We start from the raw sequence: 19623 nt of genomic DNA, 5'->3' as shown, positions 1-19623 counted from the left end.
AAAATAGTGCTTTCAACATACTGTATTACGTTTCATTAAAGAAACTCAGCCTTGGACCTTAAGTTGCAGCATCCAAAACAGCCCTGCTTGCGATTTGCACTAGTTTTCTGGAAGATTTACAGTGATCTTTCCAAAATAATGTACATACAATGTATTTACGTGTATGCGCACTGCTATGTTCTACTTCTTACTTTCATTGATGTATGAAGTGGATGCTTTAGTTTGCTTTTTTTAAATTGGGAGAAAGAAGAGTAGGGTTAAGTTTTTGGCATTCATGCAGAGTTTTCACAAAAAGTCTAATGAGATGTCTTCTTCACAGGAGTAATGCATTACAAAATACCAATATTCAAAATTCAGCATTTATATCTCCAAAGATAATTAATGTGAAGGCTGTCAAGAGAGTAAGTTGTATAGAAGCACAGGACAATCATAACTCAGAAGGACAGGAAAGGAACTGTTGTGAAACATCTGTCAGGCAGGACCCTGATTCATCTATTTCAAACAAACAGCGCCAGGCTATCATCATTGCAGATTCCCCGAGTCCAGCAGTCAGCGTGATAACCATCAGTAGTGACACAGATGAAGAAGACACAGGACAAAGACATTCACTAAGAGAGTAAGAGTTTATGACTATATGTATAGGTTCATTAAATTATTATTTGTAATAAGGGATATGCATTGAAAAGAAAACTGTGCAGCTTCTATATGTAGTCAGTATTTTGATTTTAAAAATAAAGGGATGATTGTGTACTTTCACCTGAAATTTTGTAAAAGTTACTCTGCAGCAGTATCTTCTTGGGATGTGATGGCTTGCTTCTGAAATTCTGCTCTAGAAACCAGTGTGAGCTGTGCATTGTAACAGACCAAATTTTAGCATTGTTTTTACAACATTATTTGCTTTGAAATAAACTACAGCTGTGTGGTATATTTATGGATTTAAAAAAGCTTTCTTAATTTATTGTTTTTTATATGTTATTTATTTGTATATTTATACCATTAAATATTAGCTCAGAGTAGTTTTATTTATTTTTGTACATGAAGTAAATTAAGCAAATGTGATAGCTAGCTCTAACATTACCATGTTCATTTATGAATACATATATGCATACACTGGACACATCTACACGTGCATTAATGCAGTCTAATTATGGCATACTTAGTTCAGTATCTGTAATAACAGGTACTAACTAAATGTGCCGTAATTGGCACTACTGCACATTGGTGCCAGTGCATGCTTTTTGTGATGCTAATGCACAGTAGAGTAATCCTACTGTGCACTAGCACATTAGCACATTGTTAGTGCCCCGCTAATACACAGTAGAATTAGTCTGCTGTGCTGTTAGTGTCTCGTGTAAACACACCCACAGTCACCTACCCACAGAAATTATTTTGTTACACTAAAGAGTATTTAGGAACAAAATGGTATATCGATCCTGGTTCTCAAAAGGATTTTTTTTTTCTCACTGAGCTGTGAAAGAAATTAGTTTTCCATCTTAATTTACAGGTACTCAAATAAAAATGATCATATTTGTTTGAATTTCCTTTTATTTCTTATGACTGAGAATTAAAAAGTGTTCCATAAATGTTCAAGTTATGAACCTGAAAATAGTAAACAGGCATATTGCACCCCAAATTTTTGTCTTCTATTTCAAAATAGGTTTTCATATAGTGTCTGTTAATCTCTTGGAAACGGAATTATACATAAAATATTTGCGCATCACCTGTGCACGCAAACTAAATTCGGAATATTAAAAGTTCATTTGTATGTATAAATTGAGTGGAAGCACATTTGGTAAAGAGAACATTTTACCATTTGTGTACAGTAGTGAGCATGTGCAAAAACTGAAAATAAATGCACAAAATTTGTGAAGGTTACCTCCCCTTGGAGCATGCTGCTAGAAGCACAGAGTCTGCCAGGGGGTGGGGTCTGAGCTTTTCAGATCAGCTTGTTTTCCCCTCCATGCTCCCAGATCTGGTGGGGAGGGTCCACAGAGAATTGTGCACAGATGCTGGGATGGGCACAGGGTACCTCCCATGTGGAGGAGCCAGTGCTTGCCTCACAGGTCGGGGTACCCTCCAAAGGATCTCATGGGGCCCCAGTTCAGAATCACTTGGTCTGGCCTATAGCCACTTCTTTTTCCTGGGTGCCTAAGTTTTCCCCATTCATATATAGATACCAAAATAAGTTATCTGGGTCTCAAAGCACCTGTATACCTGCAGTTCTCTTTTTGATTTTAAAACATTTGTGAATTTTCAGTACTTTTATTAACCACCCTTATATAAACATGGATTTAGGAGTCCTATTTTAAGCTCCCACGTTTGAAAATATAGGTCAAAGTTTCTGAAGAAACCTGAGGAAGCTTTAAAATATGTTATGGATAGAATACTAGAAAGAAATGAGAATCATTACTTTTTACCTTTTGGGTTATAAGCCCAATCCCATTTCCTTTGTAGTGTTAAGCAGCAGGTTAAGGATCTGCCTATATTGATTTAAAGTTTAATTGTAAGTAGAAGAATGAGAGGTAGAATTTGTGTGTGTGTTAATTTTGTTTTCTTTGTGTCAGATGTAAAGGTAGCTTAGATTGTGAAGCCTGCCAGAGTACTCTGAATATTGACCGGGTGTGTTCATTAAGCAGTCCTGACAGCACTTTGAGCACTAGCTCCTCCGGACAGTCTAGTCCATCTCCTTGCAAGAGACCCAACAGGTAAGAATTTTTATTATTTTCAAGTTACAATAAACCTCAGTTTGTGTTAAAATAAAGTATAAGCCCTGAAAATGCAAGGTGTTGGAAGTTGTAGATGACCATTCCAGACTTATTGACACTTTACTTCACAGGCTAAATTATGTTTTGGAGAAAAAATACTACTTTTAGGAATTTCTGATGAGTATGTATTTTAGTCACATATTTTCATTGAATGTTTGTCCTGTGTGTGTGTGTACGTGTACATGGGACAAACATAATTTAATTGTTTCTGGGAAATCCTGGTCATCTCCTTGAACTTAGTGTTGAAATGAATGGCATTTATACAAATGTATAAATAATATATAAACAAATAGCTCTATTAAAGGAATAATATTATGCTTGCAAAGTCAAGCTTTCAAAAATAGAAAATGCCAGAATTAAGATTTCTTCTACAATTGGGCTTTGGTCTCCCATTGCATGTACATCATGTAAGTCTTTAATGATGTCAGCATATTTTTCTTAGAGGAACACAACTTCATTCAGTGTCCAGGATGAGCCATGCTCATGTTAATGAGCACTTGCTTATTGGTCTCTTCATTGGTCATTGTGGCCTAGGCCTCCTTTATTGCACATTATTCAAATTCTGTTCTGTAAAGCAAATAAGGCTAATTTCCTCCCCCTGTTTCCACCCAGCATAACATTGCATGTGAGTTTATTTGTTAAAAGGCCAGTACCCAGTATCATCAGTTGCAGATGTCAGTGTTTGACAGAGATGGATATCGAATGGATTTTCATGAGGACCTGAACTCTCTGCTCCCAAAATGTGGGGTCACTAGACCTGTTCAAAGAAAAGATTATGAGGGTTAGAGTGATGTTGTAGTTGTGCTGGTCCAGGAATTATGCAAGAAGTCTGAACTGAAGAACGTTTTGCATTCAAAAGCTTGTCTGACTTTTCCTCAGCTATACAGTTGATCCAATAAACGATATCACCCCAAAAATCTTTGCCAAAGAAAAGACTGAAAGGATTTTTTAATCAGGGCAAAACATTTTCTCCCTAGTCTCATCTTCATAAAGACTTTAACTATTTTCTGTTTTGGCTGGGATTTAAACAACAAAAAAAAGACAAACAAAAAAAAAGACCCTTCCACCCCTCACACCTGAGGAAGATGCCTGACCTAAAATTTTAGTCCAAATAACTGAAACAAGTGTGGACTAGATTTTATAATGTCAGGGCATCTTAATGACAGTGGTGCTTTATCACTGCCCATGATAATATTTCTGTAATGTCTGTTGTTCCAAAACTTTATGGAGGCATTATGTTTAAGAGCCTATGCATCTTTTTACCTCTTTTCTGTTTGAGCAACCAAGAACTGAATTTTGATGCATTGTGTGGTTGCAACTCTGTTGAAGAACCAATAGATTGTCAGTATGCACATTTAACTTACGTTGTGGGAAGGGAAGCTGCCACTGAGGAATGTGTACCAGCTACTACAATATGACAGCTATGATCTCAGGCTTCTGTAGCAGGACAAGCAAGCTAATTTGCTGTAGCTTTGACCCTGAATGAAACAGAGCTAAAGTTGCAACAATTTTGCTACTGTTGTATGCTTTAAAATGATGGCTGTAACATACATTGTAATTTGATCCTTATACAATTGGTACAAATGTCTATACCCTCAATTTGGCCAGGGCATTAACCTTCACTTATTAACAAATGAAAATGTAGATGTACCACTTGTGTGAAGACAAATTATATATATTTAATGCTTATGGCCAAAATCCAGTTTCAGCTAGCAGAAGAAATAAGGTTTCAGTATCTAGTGGTATTATCATAGTTATGATATCACTGATTTTGGATGGACCATAAACCACATATGTAAACAAAACCATTAATTTTAGCGAGTTATCACAAACATCACAATTTCACATTTAGTTAATTAGAAGTCCCTGACCTTGCTCTGCTATGTTACATAAGGTTGTGTGCCAATCACAAGAGTATCAAGCATTTTGTATGAAAAACTACAATGAAATTTTTTTAAAGCTAAGCAAAAAATATTCTGCACAAGACATGTTTCTTGTTGGATAAGATCTTTTAAAACAAGCAAGTTGGAAACACAGAGCTGATCTACACATAATTGGTAGTTATTGCTAAGTATCTCCCTGTGCTCCTCTGCTTAACTGTGACTATCTTTAGGTCAGATAAAGGCTCTCAAAAGCTCTTCAGGTGGGAGACTTTTTTTTTCCCAAGCGTCTCCTCTGCTATTTGTGGCACAAAGCATGGGGAGGCCCTTATTCTTTGAGTCAGATGGCAATGCATAAACGTGCATGTGTGCAGTGAGGATACCATCTAAAAAATAATATGGATTTGAGGAGAGTAACTGGGGCAAGAGTGATATTCAACTTACCATAAGTATCACTATTTTTTTTAAAAAAAAACCCAAAGTATTTGCATAAGGACAATCTTATTTCAACCTTTGTCACAATTGTCAGTTAAGACAGGAACGTGATTCTGGGCTTTTTAGTTCCATGTAATGGCTGTGCTTATGTGATTTTTAGCTTTATACCCTAAGTGTAATCAAAATGTAATTTTTTTGCCTTTGAATTTATTTTTAAACATTTTGAATAAATAATTTGTCATCTTGAATGTGATGGAAGCAATAATGCAAACCTTGTGTTTTTAATAGTATGTCAGATGATGAACAAGAGAGTGGCTGTGATACTGTGGATGGCTCCCCAGCCTCTGATTGTTCAGGACATGACAGCCCATTTGTAGAAAGCAGTTTTGTAGACAACGCCAATCAAAATACGGAAACAAGAGCCTCAGTTAACCCAGAAACCAAACCAGCCGTCTGTACTGTTGTGGTGCCACCAATGAGAATAGAAAACAGATTAAATTTAGATGAGCAGATGGTAAATACAGGTAAACTAGTTTTGTTGGTTTTCTCTTCTATATCAATAACTAAGAGTAGTAATCTGAGCAGTCCTTCCAATGGCTATGTGTATGAAACACAAAATTAAGACATTTCTCTTTCTGATTTAATTATGTATTTTTACCTGAATGGTCGGTCCTAAATTTGTCATGACCCAAAGGTCTGATTTTTTGTGTGTGCTTCGGCACTAAGAATTATCCCCGTGGGTTTACCGCTTCGTTGCACGGAGGAGTTCTGCTGTGCAGAGAACCCGCGTGCAGGGGAGTGTTCCCGCCACTTTGCAGTGATCTTTGCGCAGGGTGCATTTCCTTTGCAACACAGAAATGCACGATGCAGAGAGTTCCCGCTCTTCGCATGCAAATTTGTGCTCCGCAATTGGCTAGTTCTAAATTATTCACATGTGGCGGCTAGCGATTGGCCTGCTAGCCGTATAAGAGGCTTGAGCAGTTTCCGCCCAAGCCGAAGAGGACTCCGCATCCATCTCGTGGGGACTCTGGGTGTGTGCGGCAGGGTAATAGAAACCCTGTGTGTCGCTCAGAGGGGTTTGGTGGCCTGATCCACCGCCCACCTCTTCCCGTCTTCGAACGGAGCCTACTATAAGACGTAACGACGAGTTTTATGCGCGCTTGTCCTGGACATCTGGAGTTTGTCTGCATGGAGCCTAGCAAGCTCCACGTGATTGTTCATGTTCTGTCTGCGTGGAGCCTTCCAACCTCCACGTGTGTTCATGTTTTCTGTTGTAACCGCAACTCAAGCAAGTTCTCAGCCTACACCACGACCATCTCGGTGTAAGTAAAATAATCTTAAAATCAACCGTTATGTGTCTGTGCCTAATTCTAGCTCGGCGACCTCCCTCTCCGACCCGGCCTGCCCGGGCTGCTGGCCACAGCCCGCGTGCAGAGCGACGAAAGCGACCCAGGGTCAGACCCGGCGCGCACAAAATTAACTTTCAATTTTTTTTAAGTTCATCGTTTTCTTATTTTGTAGTATATGACTATTGTTGATATTAGTAGCTAAAACAATTGATGGTTTGCCTTTGGACAGTTAAAATACTTAATATCAAAATAGCAAGTGTGCCCCATTTATATTTTGATAGATGCCCCATGCCAGCCTCTTATAAAAGGTCGATCTGCCTTGGGAAAAATAAACCAGCCTTCTGCTATTGGGAACCGTCAGCAAAAGCTGGCATCAGCATTCCAGCAGCAACATATAAACTTCAGTCAGGTAAGAGATTCATAACCTAAAGCTGTTCTGCTATATTGGAGCCTGAGGGCCTGATTCCTAAATGTATAGAACACTCACCATTTTAAAGATGCTAAATGGGTTCTCAGCATTTCTGAAAATCAGACTCTAAGTTAAAATGAAAGCCCAAGTTCTGTCGAGCTATTTAAACCCTGGCCATCGACTTCTCTGACTTACTGTACACGTCAGCCATATCTTTCACTTTTAATAGACACCTGAATTAACCATCATTTTACAGGCTGAATTTTTTTAAAGGCAATGGAAAAACAACATTGAAAAATTGTTAGTAGAAAGCCTAGTATAAAATCTAATCTACAGTAAAAGCCGTGTTATCCGACACTTCGTTAACCGGCATGCTCTATTACCCGGCATGCTGGTCAATGCGGTAAAAGCAAAACCGGAAGTCCCACTTCTGATTTTGCCGAGTCCCACTTTGGGCCAGAGCCCGGGGAAAAGCAGCCTGCGCAGGGCCCTCCTCCCTGTCACCCAGCACACTGATGCCAGGGACTGAGAGCCTGGCGCACCAGATGCAGCGGGAGGGGTGGTGGCCTGACCAGGCAAAGATGCCTCTCACATAACTGGTATATTTGGTTATCCAGCATCCCCCATTTCCCATGGGTGCTAGATAACAGAGCTTTTGCTGTACTTTACCATTTCCCCCATCCAAATGCTGAAGTATGCATACTCTGGAGTTAGAGACATGGGACTACATTTTTAGGTTTTTCCCCACCTTTTTTGCCCTCACCAGCAGTGCAAAGCAACATGAAACAGCAGATCTGGTTAGGTGGAAATTTTTCTCATCTCAGCAAGCCCAAGAATGATGCAGGTCATGCATACTTAGTTGCATGGCAGTTTTCCCTTAGTGTAGGGAACAAGGCTGGAGAAAAGAGGATTGTGTATGTATGTTTCTGTTCCAGCAGTTCCTCAACTTACCAGAAAGGCCTCTTGTGGCCAGGGATACCTGGATGTAACTTAGAGCACTACCCTCCAACACTGCATCAGGCACATCTGTGGCCAAAGACCTAACTCATAGTGGAAAACTGTTTACTGTGTTTCAGCGCTTTTAAACATTGTACTTTGGGCTATATCTAAATTAACCTTTTTATTAATATCTAGGCATCTAGGGTAGTAGGACACAACAAAACCCTGCATGGTTTTTCTTCTTTATAGAATAGCAGTAAATATTAAGGCAAAATGTAAGCTTGCTATATACAAGTAAGGGTCTTTTTACTGATTGCTTAGGGTAGTTCAGATTTGAAAAAAACATACTAGGCAGAGTTCCCTCTAAGGTGTGCGCGTGCATGGCTGCGCACGAGTAAAAATTTGGCCACGCACAAACTTTTTCAGGCTGCGCACCTGCCGGGAATGGAGCTGGGTTGCAGCGTGGGACACTTAGTAAAGGTAAGCTCCTCCCCTAGGCGGAGGCGGGGGCTGGCGTGGGCTCCACTGGCTCTGGGGAACTGCTCCGCTCCCCCACGTTGCCAAGGGGAGCAAGGATGCACGTGGATTCAGGGCCGGGGAGTGTAGCACTTCCCGGAGCCGGTGAAGCCTGTGGAGTCAGAGGAGCCTCACTCGGGGCAGGCAGTGGCTCCACCCTGAGGTGAGGCAAAGCAGGGATGGAGGCTGAGGCAGGGGCTGGTGTGGGCTCTGCTGGCCCTGGGGAACTGCTCCGCGGGCTCCGAGAAGTGGTCCACTCCCCAGCCCTGATGCCACGTGCCTCCTCACTCCCTGAGGCAATGCAGGGGAGTGGAGCAGTTTCCGGGAGCCCCCGCCAGCCTCCAGCCCCTAGTGGAGCCTTGCTTGGGGCAGGTAGGCTCAGGCCCCAGCCCCCCAGGATCCAGCCCTCTAGCCCCTGCCCCCCAGGCTCCAGCCCCCCAGCCTTCAGCTCCAGTCTCCCAGGCTCCTGCCCCTCCAGCCCCCAAGGCCCCACTGCCTTCCCTGGGGGTGAAGAGTGAGGAACTTACCTTTTGTAAGTGTCCCACGCCGAACTGAAAGGGGGAGGCAGGACCGAAGTGGTGTACTCACAGACTGAAGCGGCGCGCTCATGGACTGCTACTCCTTAGAGGGAACATTGGCAGTAGGTCACATGTTTCATTCTTGTGCATCTCCATGAAGGGACAGATTTAATTCTGTGCAAGCCCTGATAGGATCAGACTCGAACTTTTGCCACTCCCAAAAATCGCAGTTTCTCATCTCTCTTGACATAGTTTCACCGTTTAATTTTATTGTAGTTGTAGACATTTTTATTATTTTTGATTCTGTGGCTGAAACCCATTACTGCTTGTTTTCTCCAGATTATTTTAATGAGATTAACTGAATATTAGTGTGTTGACCTACAGCAGGGGTGGGCAATTATTTGGGCCTGTGGGCCACATAAGGAGTTTTGGTGAGCTGTCATGGACCGGGTCAGCACACTGCCCTGCAGCAGCTCATCAAAACTCCCTAAGCAGCCTCATTCCCTCCACCTGGGCCCACACCCTGCCTGGGCGGGTCTGAGCCAGACTCCATGGATACCCCAGGATTGCAGGGTGGTGACAGGCTGGGGCCAGGGTCCAGGGCAATCTGCTCTTTGCATACGTTTGCCCTCAGAACTGGCACCTATCGCAGGGGTGTGCCCAGTGGGATGGGCGGGCAGGGCCAGGGCTGGGATCATGGGACTGCACTGTTGCCACCTTGCGATCCTGGCCCTGCCTACCCATCCCACTCCCAAATGCCACTCCCCCAGATCCCAGCCCTGGCCCCATCCTGCCCAAGTGTAGAACAGAGCTGTGATCCACTTGCGTTGTGCCCCTGGGATGGGTGCCGGTTCTGCAGGCATGCAGTGAGCGGATCATGGCTTTGCCCTGGGTCCATCCCCACAACAACAGCACTTTCCTCTTCCTCTACTCCCCCCCCCCCCCCCCCCCCCCCCCCCAAACAACCCAGACCATCCTTGCAACTACAGCAAGCCCTGATCCATAGTGTCCTGACCCCTTCTGCTGCTTACACCAGCTTCTGCCCTGCATGCTGGAAGTAGCAGCAGGCAGGCATCAGCTGTGGATGCTGCCAGAAATCTCCCAGTGGGAATAGGAGTGACTGCCTGGGACTGCAGCTGATGTTGCTGATGCAGCAGCCTCAGCTGCAGACCCAGGTAAATACCCTGATCTCCACCCTCAATCCACTGGCTACATCCGCAGCTGATGCCAAGTGCCCACCTGGCACTGTTTGCAGTGTGTAGGGCGGGAACTGGTATAAGCTGCAATAAGGGCCAGGACATGCCCAGCATGACCCAGCAGCTGGAGCTGCTGGCTCCCTGCAGGCCAGATCTCATGACTTTGTGACTGCTGGCCTGTGGACTGGATACAATCAGTTGGTGGGCTAGGTCTGGCCCGTGGGCTGTGTTTTGCCCATCCCTGCTCTACAGGTTGTAAACTATCATGATGTTTTCATATGGTTGTTACTTTCAACTTCAGTTTGCTTAGTTCTCTCTCATAGATATTTTTCCAAGCCACTTATTTTTCCCTCTAAAATGTCTTTCCTGTTTGTTCTCTTTGCATCTTGTTATGGTGCCCAAACCGAATGCAGCACTCCAATTGATGCCATGCCAGTGTTGGCTCTTGCTCATGTGAAGTATGATATTTCTATTAAACCAGCCCAATGTGGCATTTTTACTTTTATTTGCAAGAGCATTACCATAAGTTTTGTTCTGTTTATCATCTCTCGTAACCTTCAAATTTTCCAACTGTGGAACTGTTCAAATAGCTGGTATTTTCCCCCTTTCGTTTGTGCATTTGATTTCTCCTATTTTATAATTTTCTTGATTTTTAGTCTATTAATTTTAACCCATTTCCCCAGATTATGAGCCCATACGGTCTTTATACTCAAATAGTAACATTAAACTATTTCTGTGTATGAACAGGTTCAGCACTTTGGATCTGGGCCTCAAGAGTGGAATGGAAACTATGGTCATCGAAGACAGCAGGCATACATCCCAGCTAGTGTTGCCAGTCATCCATTTTCCCTTCCACATGGAAGTCCAAATCACACTACAGTGCATGCGCATTTATCTGGAAGTACACACCTTGGAGGACAGCCTGCTATTCTTCCGTATCCACCAACTGCACCACTTAGTACTGCTGCACCTGTAGCCCACCTTTTAGCCTCACCATGTACCTCAAGACCTATACTACAGCATCCAACGTACAGTATATCTCATCCCAGTGGCATAGTTCACCAAGTCCCAGTGGGCATAAATCCTCGTCTTTTACCTTCCCCAACCATTCATCAGACTCAATACAAACCAATTTTCCCACCACATTCTTACTTTGCAGCATCACCTGCTTATACAGGATTTCCATTGAGTCCAACAAAACTCAGCCAGTATCCGTTTATGTGAGAATTCAAGTACAGTATGTTGAGGAAGCTCAATGATACAAACATTTGATTTGAGAAGAAACATGGTATTTAATAAATATTAGCCATGGCACAACAAGAAAATTATTTTTTGAATCATGTAGACTTGGGTGCAATTTAAACAACCTTGAGCTTTAAAAAAACTCACTTTTAATGTGTTTTGCACATTTGGTATAACTTGTCTTTGGTCATGTTATCTTCTTATATAGTAACTCTAGACAGGTGAATTGTGGGAGCAGAAATCTGGTTTTGCTCCTGCTATTTTTTATAAAATTGCCTTCTAACTAGTGCAAGACACGTCTACATTTGGGAAGCCATTCAGTGTACAGATCTAGAGCAACAGATGCACATATGTCAGCAGTACAGTGTACAAGTAAATTGTTTGTATTATGTATCTTGGTGTTTAAATGTTGAGTCACTTATCTAAAAAGTTGAGCTGTTGTTCTTCACATTGCATGTGTCTTTTTTGCATGGGCAAAAACAAATTGCCTAAACATTGCTCTTAAATGTTGTTCTAATAATCTCAGCTGCATTGTAAACCGTTTCCACACATAGTGCCTTAAATATTTGAGGTTGTTAATGTTATTACTTATATATAAATGTTGAGGACTGCAGCACTTAAAATTCAGATCTGCTGATTTTTTTTTGATAGAGTAATGCTCATTTTGGGTTTTGTGTGGTATGATTTTAGTACTGGGTGTTTTTCCTTATCAAAAGGGCAGCATGTTTTGCTGTAGCTGAATTCTGCTGTCTTATTTTTCAGAATGACCTAGCTTCAAGAGAAGAATTTAGTAGTGCTTAAGAGAAATTGATTCAGTAGCTATTGAGTAGTGACAGACACAATACAGTATTTTATACTGTTAAATGGAACTGCAATACAATCTAAGTAGTTTATTTTCAAAGTGTTTTTGTCTAATTGGATTTAATAACTTGTTTAGAGGTGTAGTAGGCATGACTTTGACTAGATTTTGAAAGAAAAAAGCAAAATGCTCATTGATTCATGATGTGGTTTCATCTTAGCTTGAGCAAACCATGCAGTATTTAATAGTAGCAGAATATTTACTATTGAAGCTTGAAAAGATGCGAGTTCTTTGTGTGCAATTTTCATTTATGCATGGGAGAGATTTTAGCCTTTTTACATTATAGTATTTGTTTTAGCCTGTTTGGGGGTGTTTGCTTATTTAATACATTCCGTCAGGGACGTAAACTACATGCTTTTTGCATTTTTTTTCTAGAAAGTGTCTTTTTTTGTTTTTTGTTTTGTTCAAATGAAGTTGCTTTTGCAGCACCAAAGACTTAATCATCCATTTCCTATAAAAGGTAGCTACTTTTTTCATAGACCTCAAGTATACTGTAGTGTAGAGATGGGATTTGAAGAAGGTATTAAACTGAGGCTGTGTTTTAGCTTATGGGCAAGTAATAAATTGTATCATTTATCTTGAATGTATCATAGATAAGCTGCTATATAATGATTGCCACTTCAGATAGCTGTGAAATTAGGTGATTAACTAGTTCTTTCTTAGTCTTCTAATTTCTGTATACGTCTAATTACATGAAATAGAAGCTGGGGTTTTGATTTTTGTTTTGCTTTCATATTTGGAGTGTCGTAACTACTATATTGTAAATGATGGAAGATAACTGCGTATGTTATTTTGGGGTGTGTTATTTGCATCAGTATTTTATCTCCATTAACTCTGAGCTCATCACTGCATATAAGTGGATGTATCAATGTAACTTAATTTTTTATGTTTTCATAATGGCATTGTGTAGACACTTAAGAAGCTGTATCTTGCAGGCTTGACTTAACTTTTTTTTAAACAAAAAATCTGGAATACAATCTCTGCAGCATTGACTGGAACAAGAGTGCAAAGCATTTGAATTTAACTCTGTCAATAAGCTAATAACTGGTAGGCTTTTTCTTTACTACACTAATGCAAGCAGTGTTTTATTTAATGAATGTCTGAGTGAAATAAATGTGCCTACATTTGATTTACTTTTTAAATAATAAAAGCTGAAATCCAACAGTATTAGATCATAAAACCAATACCAGCAGTACATTTTTAATCACACTGAAAATGAAGAAACCTAGTTATTCCCACAAATTTCAGTGTTTTTAGGAATCAACTCTATGCATTTTATACAAGTATAAATGTATATACAAAGTATCCACTAGAAATTAAGGGTAGCCTGATCAATTTGAAATCTTATATAAAGCCTAAGTATATGGAGTCAAGAAAATACTTAAGTAAATTGGACATACACATTAACACTTCAAACTTTTACTATATGGTCCAACAGATCCTGTCTTATGTTAATTTCTTGGTGTTGGGAATTGAGTTTTCTTGGTGCTCAATTCATTGCAGGCAATGGATGCACCAGGAACCACCAGCACAAAAGGATTAATTGACTTGTGTATCATGATAACAAACAATATTGTGTTATCTCTGTTTGGGGCCATTGCAATCGTCATTGCTGTAATGCATTTCATTTTCTTTCCCTGTGCTTAGGAGGAAAAGCTAATATGCTTGTTAAATTGAAACATTTACCTGTATGCCACAATATTATAACACACAAAAAAATTGCTGTAGTGTGCCCCAAATTAAGCCTGCTGCTCTGATATACTGTATTATTAGAAATGTATTTGCATTTCAGAGAACAAAGCATTTAGGATTCTACCACAACTAAATTCAGAGTAATGACAAGTGGCCCAGATCCTACAGTATGCTCTAAGAAAGGGGACTCTTGCATCTGTGAAGAGCCCAGTTGATGTTACTGTGACTTTGTGTGGGTGCCTGGGGCCATCTGTCTAGAAATGTTTTCAGGATTGCTGAAAAGGTACCCAGCAAAGGAGCATTTATACATTTTATTGTTTTAATGCCTTTTTAAATAAAACACTGCGTGAGTACGGAAGTGCATACTTGCATACTACTTTAATTTGCAAATTATTTTTATATGAATTCCTTGTATTCTGTTTTAACTTTAATTCAGGGTGTTTTATTAATCAATTATGCTACTGTATTTACAATTTTTTGGATTAATTTTTAAAGTTTCTGTACTTACTGCTAATTTTAACTTGGTTTGTGTTAAGTAAAAGTTAAATCACACTGCAAGCTGTAGGAAGGTTTGTTTTAGAAATACCCAATGATATAGACTTGATTATTAAGTTTGAACTGTTTCTGTTTAATAATTTGTAGATTTGTGGCTTTTTTTTTGCTTTTGATTTCTAAGCTACACTAGTTTGCCATGTAGCAATTGCACTGTGCAATATTACAATATGAGGACTGGGAAAAATTTTTATGGATGTAATGTCTCTTACAGTTTGCGATAGTATTTCTCTCTAGTTCTCAGTGATTTAAATGTGACCAAGCCTTCTGTACTTTGTCACAAAAAGCGGGTTTTCCAGGTGACTATTTTGGTGAGTGTCAAAATAAGAATTTATGGTGTATTACTGTCGAGATTCACTTTGAATTAAAATATATATTGCAGCAAAGAAGTTGTTGGTACCTTTTATTTTCATTATTTTTGCTCAAGGTCAGATTAAGGCATGGACAATACAACTCCATAGGGCTCTCCAGGTCTTGTATTCTGATGTAATCACGTATAAACTTTGTATTAAAAACTTTTCCTTCCAACTACGAAGTGTATTAAAAGCTTGAGAAAGGGCACTGAAGGTAATTGGTACAGTTACAGTACCGACAGTAACCAGTGATGCCCATATTTTAAGTACACAGCCAGAGAAAATAGCACTGAAGGGTGTGAAAAGGTCCAGGCATTTCCACAGAGTGTTTAACTCCAAGATCTGTTGTACTGAGTGGTGCCCACCTTTACTACCCTAACAGGGGATTCTGCGTATGGTGGCAGCAGCAGAGTGTAATAGGCCTGACATGCACACCTGCTGAAGTAGATATGGCTTCTCTGCTGCGGCAGTGACAGGCATGCCACAAATTAGCTCTACACCCTCCCCAAGCATCACTCTGATCCTCTTCCTCTGCCTGACCTGCTCCTTTGCTTTCTGCTTCCTTCCCTATCTCCTGCTGTGCTCTCTTCCCTCGCTAGCCTGCCACATGGTACACAGGTTGCCCATGCCACTTGTGGCATGCATGACACAGGTTGACCACCCCTGTACTATGGGATATATGGAGAGAGCCCCAGTTACTATCCCTGCTTCTGATCTGGGAGAGGGAACAGGACCTCACAGCACTGCTTCTTTGGGATCAGAGAAGGGGCCACTGACACAACTGCAAGTGTGCTGAGGGGAAGAGGTGGGAGCCCTGGTTTGTTCTATACTGGGTTTGCATACATTTCCAGATAGTGCAGTCCATCCCCTTTTTAGATCCTGTGTGCTGATCTCTATTGAAAAGTCATAATTTATTTCTTTAATCATATAACGAATTACGCAGTTTGTACATAAGGTGCATGCATCTTACTGAGTACTGGGTAGCATGTTTCTTATGTGTAAAGTGGCAAATTGTCATAACATAAATAAACTAGAACATAATATTAACATACTCCGATACCAAACACTTTACTAAGTTTTACTATGCTGAACAGTAAGCATTGGTTGTATTGATCTTTGATGATTGGGTATTACTTTTAAATGATATGCTTTTTCTTTCTTGCTTGCTAATCATATCCTGTCTCCATGCCTTCTTCCATTCATAAAGGAGTTCCACACACTTCTCCTTTTTTTGCTCTGCACATTTGACTTTGGAAATACCTAACTAAAGAGAGGAAAGACTGTCTGGGCCTTGTGTATGCAGCGTTCTTCCTTGAATTGTTTGTCTCTGCTTTCAGCTAATGGTAACCATAATGCCAGTTGTCTTTACTGGTTTCCCTAAGGTGTGAGAAGACCGACAAAAAATTGCTGGTACATAATTATCCCTTTAACACACTTACTGATGAGTATTTGTTTTCAAGTTTAAAAATGAATTCTTCTGCACTTCAATATAAAGGGTTGAATTAAAATGCATGTATTTAAGTGTTGAGCCAGAAAAAAAAAAATCCATTATTGCCAATGGAATTGCTTTGGATTTTACTAATGCACATGAGATTCAACCTCAGTCTCATCAAGTTTTTTCTTTTTTATATCAAAAGGACAGTTGACAACAGTGGAATTCTGTGGGTTCTGAACCTTTTCAGACTCATGGCACCTGTATGGAGCTGGTCTGAATTTGGTGGTGCTCCATTTCAAACACTGATTTTGCTCATTTTTTTTGGACAGAGAAGGAGCTGATGATTGGTTGTTGTAGGCTGAGGCTGCCTGTGTAACGTCTATGCTAATTCCCTTAGGGACTTTTCTTGAGTCCAGTTCCCTGAATTCTGGCTTCTGACTCCAGCCCTCTACCCAAAAAAGTGAATCCTTCAGAATCTGGCCATGTACAAGCACTACATGAAAGTCAAAAAGATTTTTTTCCCCCTTTCTGAATTTTATACTGTGTAGAAAAGTGTCTTCCATGACCAAAATCCAACCCAAAAGGACTGAAGCAACAAAAAAGGGCCAAAACCTACTACAGTATTGACCTAGCATATTGGTAGAAGATTTACCGATGCCAAAAGAAAGAAAATTCAGAAATATCTTAAAGTGTATATAGCCAATGCATGCATAGTGTCTCTCTCCAAAGTTCAGTTAAAGAGAGGCATAATATTTTTTTTACTCATTTGACTCCTTTCTATTTGGTCATGTCAGTAGCAAATGAAAAGACTAGTGAGGATAAAAGCATTGAAATACAAGAGATCTAGGGAGCTAGACGTACTAAGAGAAAAACATATTCTTTTGGGTCCTCCAAATCAGTGCAGTAAACTACCATGTTGTTCTGGTGAGCCATGATTTTGGATATATGAGAGACTCACTGCCTTAACTCATAAAACATCTCCAGACGTGATGGAAGGCTATGTGGCACAGGCTGTGGGAAAGAGCAGCTACCAGTATTTCCTAATCTCATGGAGAAAAGGAAGATGGTTGACTCATTTTAGATCTGAGGCAGCTCAACTTAATTATCTGCAAAATTACATTCAACATAGTGACCCTAGCCTTCATACTCGCCTCCCTGGAGTCAACAAGCAGGTTTGTGCTTCTCTTCCATATTTCTATTGTACTTACAGTAAGGAAATGCTTTAGATTTATGGTAGGGCAAAGTCATTACTGGTACAAGGTCCTGCTTGCTGTCTGGCCAGTTAACAGCATCCCTAAATTGGCAGCCAAGTCCTTTTGGGTGGTAGCCATTAGGCCTCTGCAAAGCAGCTAGTATTCACTTTGGATTTGGATTCGGCCCATTCAGGGGACAGTGATTCAATTTAGTATTTCGAATCGCTGTCCTGAATCGATTCAGCTTAATCTGACTAGAAGATTCGGCCACTGCCAAATTGGCCGAATCTCCAAATTGAACAGGCCCCATCCCCCACCTGCTCTCCCAGCCCCAGTGTCCTGGCTCTTTTAAAAAAAATTGAAAGAAAGGAAGAAAAAAAAAAGTCCCACACTCCCAGATGGGGGCCAGTCCCTGCTGCCCCCCACTGCCCTGGGCTGAATGGGGGGCTCTGCCACGAGCCCTTAGAGGCCCTGACAACTGCTGCAGCAGCCAGTGAGTGTGGGGCTTTATTATTATTATTTTTTTTTTTTTAAAGTGCCAGGATGCTGGGGCCAGGCAGGACAGCCATTGATGGGGGCTGGGGGAGCAGGCAAGGGATGGGGCCTGGCAGGGGTCCCCATGGTCCCCTCCCCCCCAATTTCCTTCCCCCCTGCCCTCTACTTATCAGCACTGAGTCCAGGTCCAGCTCCCTGTGGTGGAGGTGAGCGGGGGCTGCTCGAATCTCTGAATCTTTTGCAAATCGATTTGGAGGCTTCAAACCAAGTCAGACCTTTTTATTGGTCTCCTGATTCAATTCAGATTTGGAGACTCAGCCGCCGAATTGGGCCGAATCTCCTCTGAATCGAATCAACACCCAAAGCTTAGCACAGCCCTAGAAGCCATCTACTTAAGTTCCATGCCTACATAACTGTCTAGTGAAGATCTTTCCAGAAGGATCTGGAAACTATGGCTCCTTTGCCGCCTTCTGGAGCCAAGATTGAGGGTAAGAAACTATAAATTTAACTTTGTTTCAATGCAGAGATTTGGGTTCTTTGGAGCTATCCTGGATTCTTTGTCAGCCAGGGTTTAAGGCCCTCAGGGCAGGTTCCAGATTCTATGCAAAAGCATCTTACAGCTAACAGACAGTCCACATATGATCGTGAAAAATTGCCTATTGCTTCTGGGGCCTGTGGCTTTATGCACTTGGGGGATACCTCATCCAGACTACATATCTGCTGCATGCAAAGCTTGTTGAATTCTAGCGTTTCCTGGATATGCCAGTGACAGTTTCCCTTCTAGTTCTGCCTTGTCCTTCTCCCCTCCTGTACTGTCCAGGGTAATCTTGGCTGTGGTAGCAGTATTCCCCAGTTGAGAACCACTGCAGTAATTTGAACACAACAGTGGGTCTAAACTGGGGTATCTGCAAAAAAGTGGTGGAGGGGTGCCCTGAATATGAAAATGTTGAGAATCACTGATCTACAGAGTACAAACATAGTCAAAATGGTTAATGGTTAAATTGCAACTTAAACTCGAAAGAACACCAAGTAAATGGTAATTTTATATTAGATACTCTAGAAAATAAAAAGAAATGCATTAGATTGCAATCTGACCCAGGACTGGGATTTGACTGTGACAAGAGCTAAAAGTAATCAGAATAACATAACCTGTTACTTGGATCATTCATTTATGTGAAAGATCCTATAAACAAATAATACCACTAGAGGGCCCTGTATTAAAGAATTTAGCTTTAACAACCTGGAGTATGAGCAGTCTGGCTATTATAACTATAATCATCATATGTCTAATCCTTTTCTTGTGAATAATTACTACCAGTTACCACATAGAAACTAATTCTGCACAGGATGAATTAGAGATTTGAGAAAATGTAAGTAAAACTGCACAATTGGGCTATTTTAAGTATTAAATAGTCATAGAGAGATCACTCTGAACATATTGAAGTTAAGACAGATGCAATATAACTTGATCATTATTGTAGGGATACTGGGAACTGGATTTTCAATTGTGAGTAGCCAAAACTGAGATTTGTTTTTCCCTCAGAATTGATTTGTAAACTTTTAAAAAGAACTTAACTGCCCTTATTTTTAAAGTTATTCCATTACTTTCAAGCACTGTTCTCATCCTTTAGGAAAAAAACCTATTTGGAGGATTTTGAAAGAAGAATTGTCCCCAAGTCCGTCTATGTCCTTTCACTTTCATCCTTTCACCACAGCTACTACAAGAGGGTCTTGTTGAGCTCTCCAAGGTCTTACCTCCTTCATGCGCTACCTCCTGTCATCATTTTTTGTGTTG

The 19623-nt window shown here is 40.8% G+C and overlaps 1 protein-coding gene across 5 annotated transcripts in view; it reads left to right on the top strand.

Moving 5' to 3' along the window:
• The window catches only part of HIPK3 (homeodomain interacting protein kinase 3), a 123318-nt gene extending 108577 nt beyond the window's left edge, over positions 1 to 14741 (top strand). For all 5 annotated transcript variants that reach the window (XM_006259490.4, XM_059722708.1, XM_059722707.1 and 2 more), the window contains exons 12-16: positions 320 to 616; positions 2565 to 2705; positions 5369 to 5604; positions 6711 to 6838; positions 10755 to 14741. In XM_006259490.4, the coding sequence (XP_006259552.2) occupies positions 320 to 616; positions 2565 to 2705; positions 5369 to 5604; positions 6711 to 6838; positions 10755 to 11231 (1279 nt within the window). In that variant the 3' untranslated portion in view covers positions 11232 to 14741. The remainder of the gene's footprint in view (positions 1 to 319; positions 617 to 2564; positions 2706 to 5368; positions 5605 to 6710; positions 6839 to 10754) is intronic.
• The last annotated feature ends 4882 nt before the right edge of the window (positions 14742 to 19623 follow it).

This window comes from Alligator mississippiensis, chromosome 2 (assembly GCF_030867095.1).
Source record: "Alligator mississippiensis isolate rAllMis1 chromosome 2, rAllMis1, whole genome shotgun sequence".
In the NCBI taxonomy this organism is placed as follows: Eukaryota; Metazoa; Chordata; order Crocodylia; family Alligatoridae; genus Alligator; species Alligator mississippiensis.
Note: the sequence above shows the minus strand (reverse complement) of the source record. Positions and strands in the feature narration are given on the sequence as shown.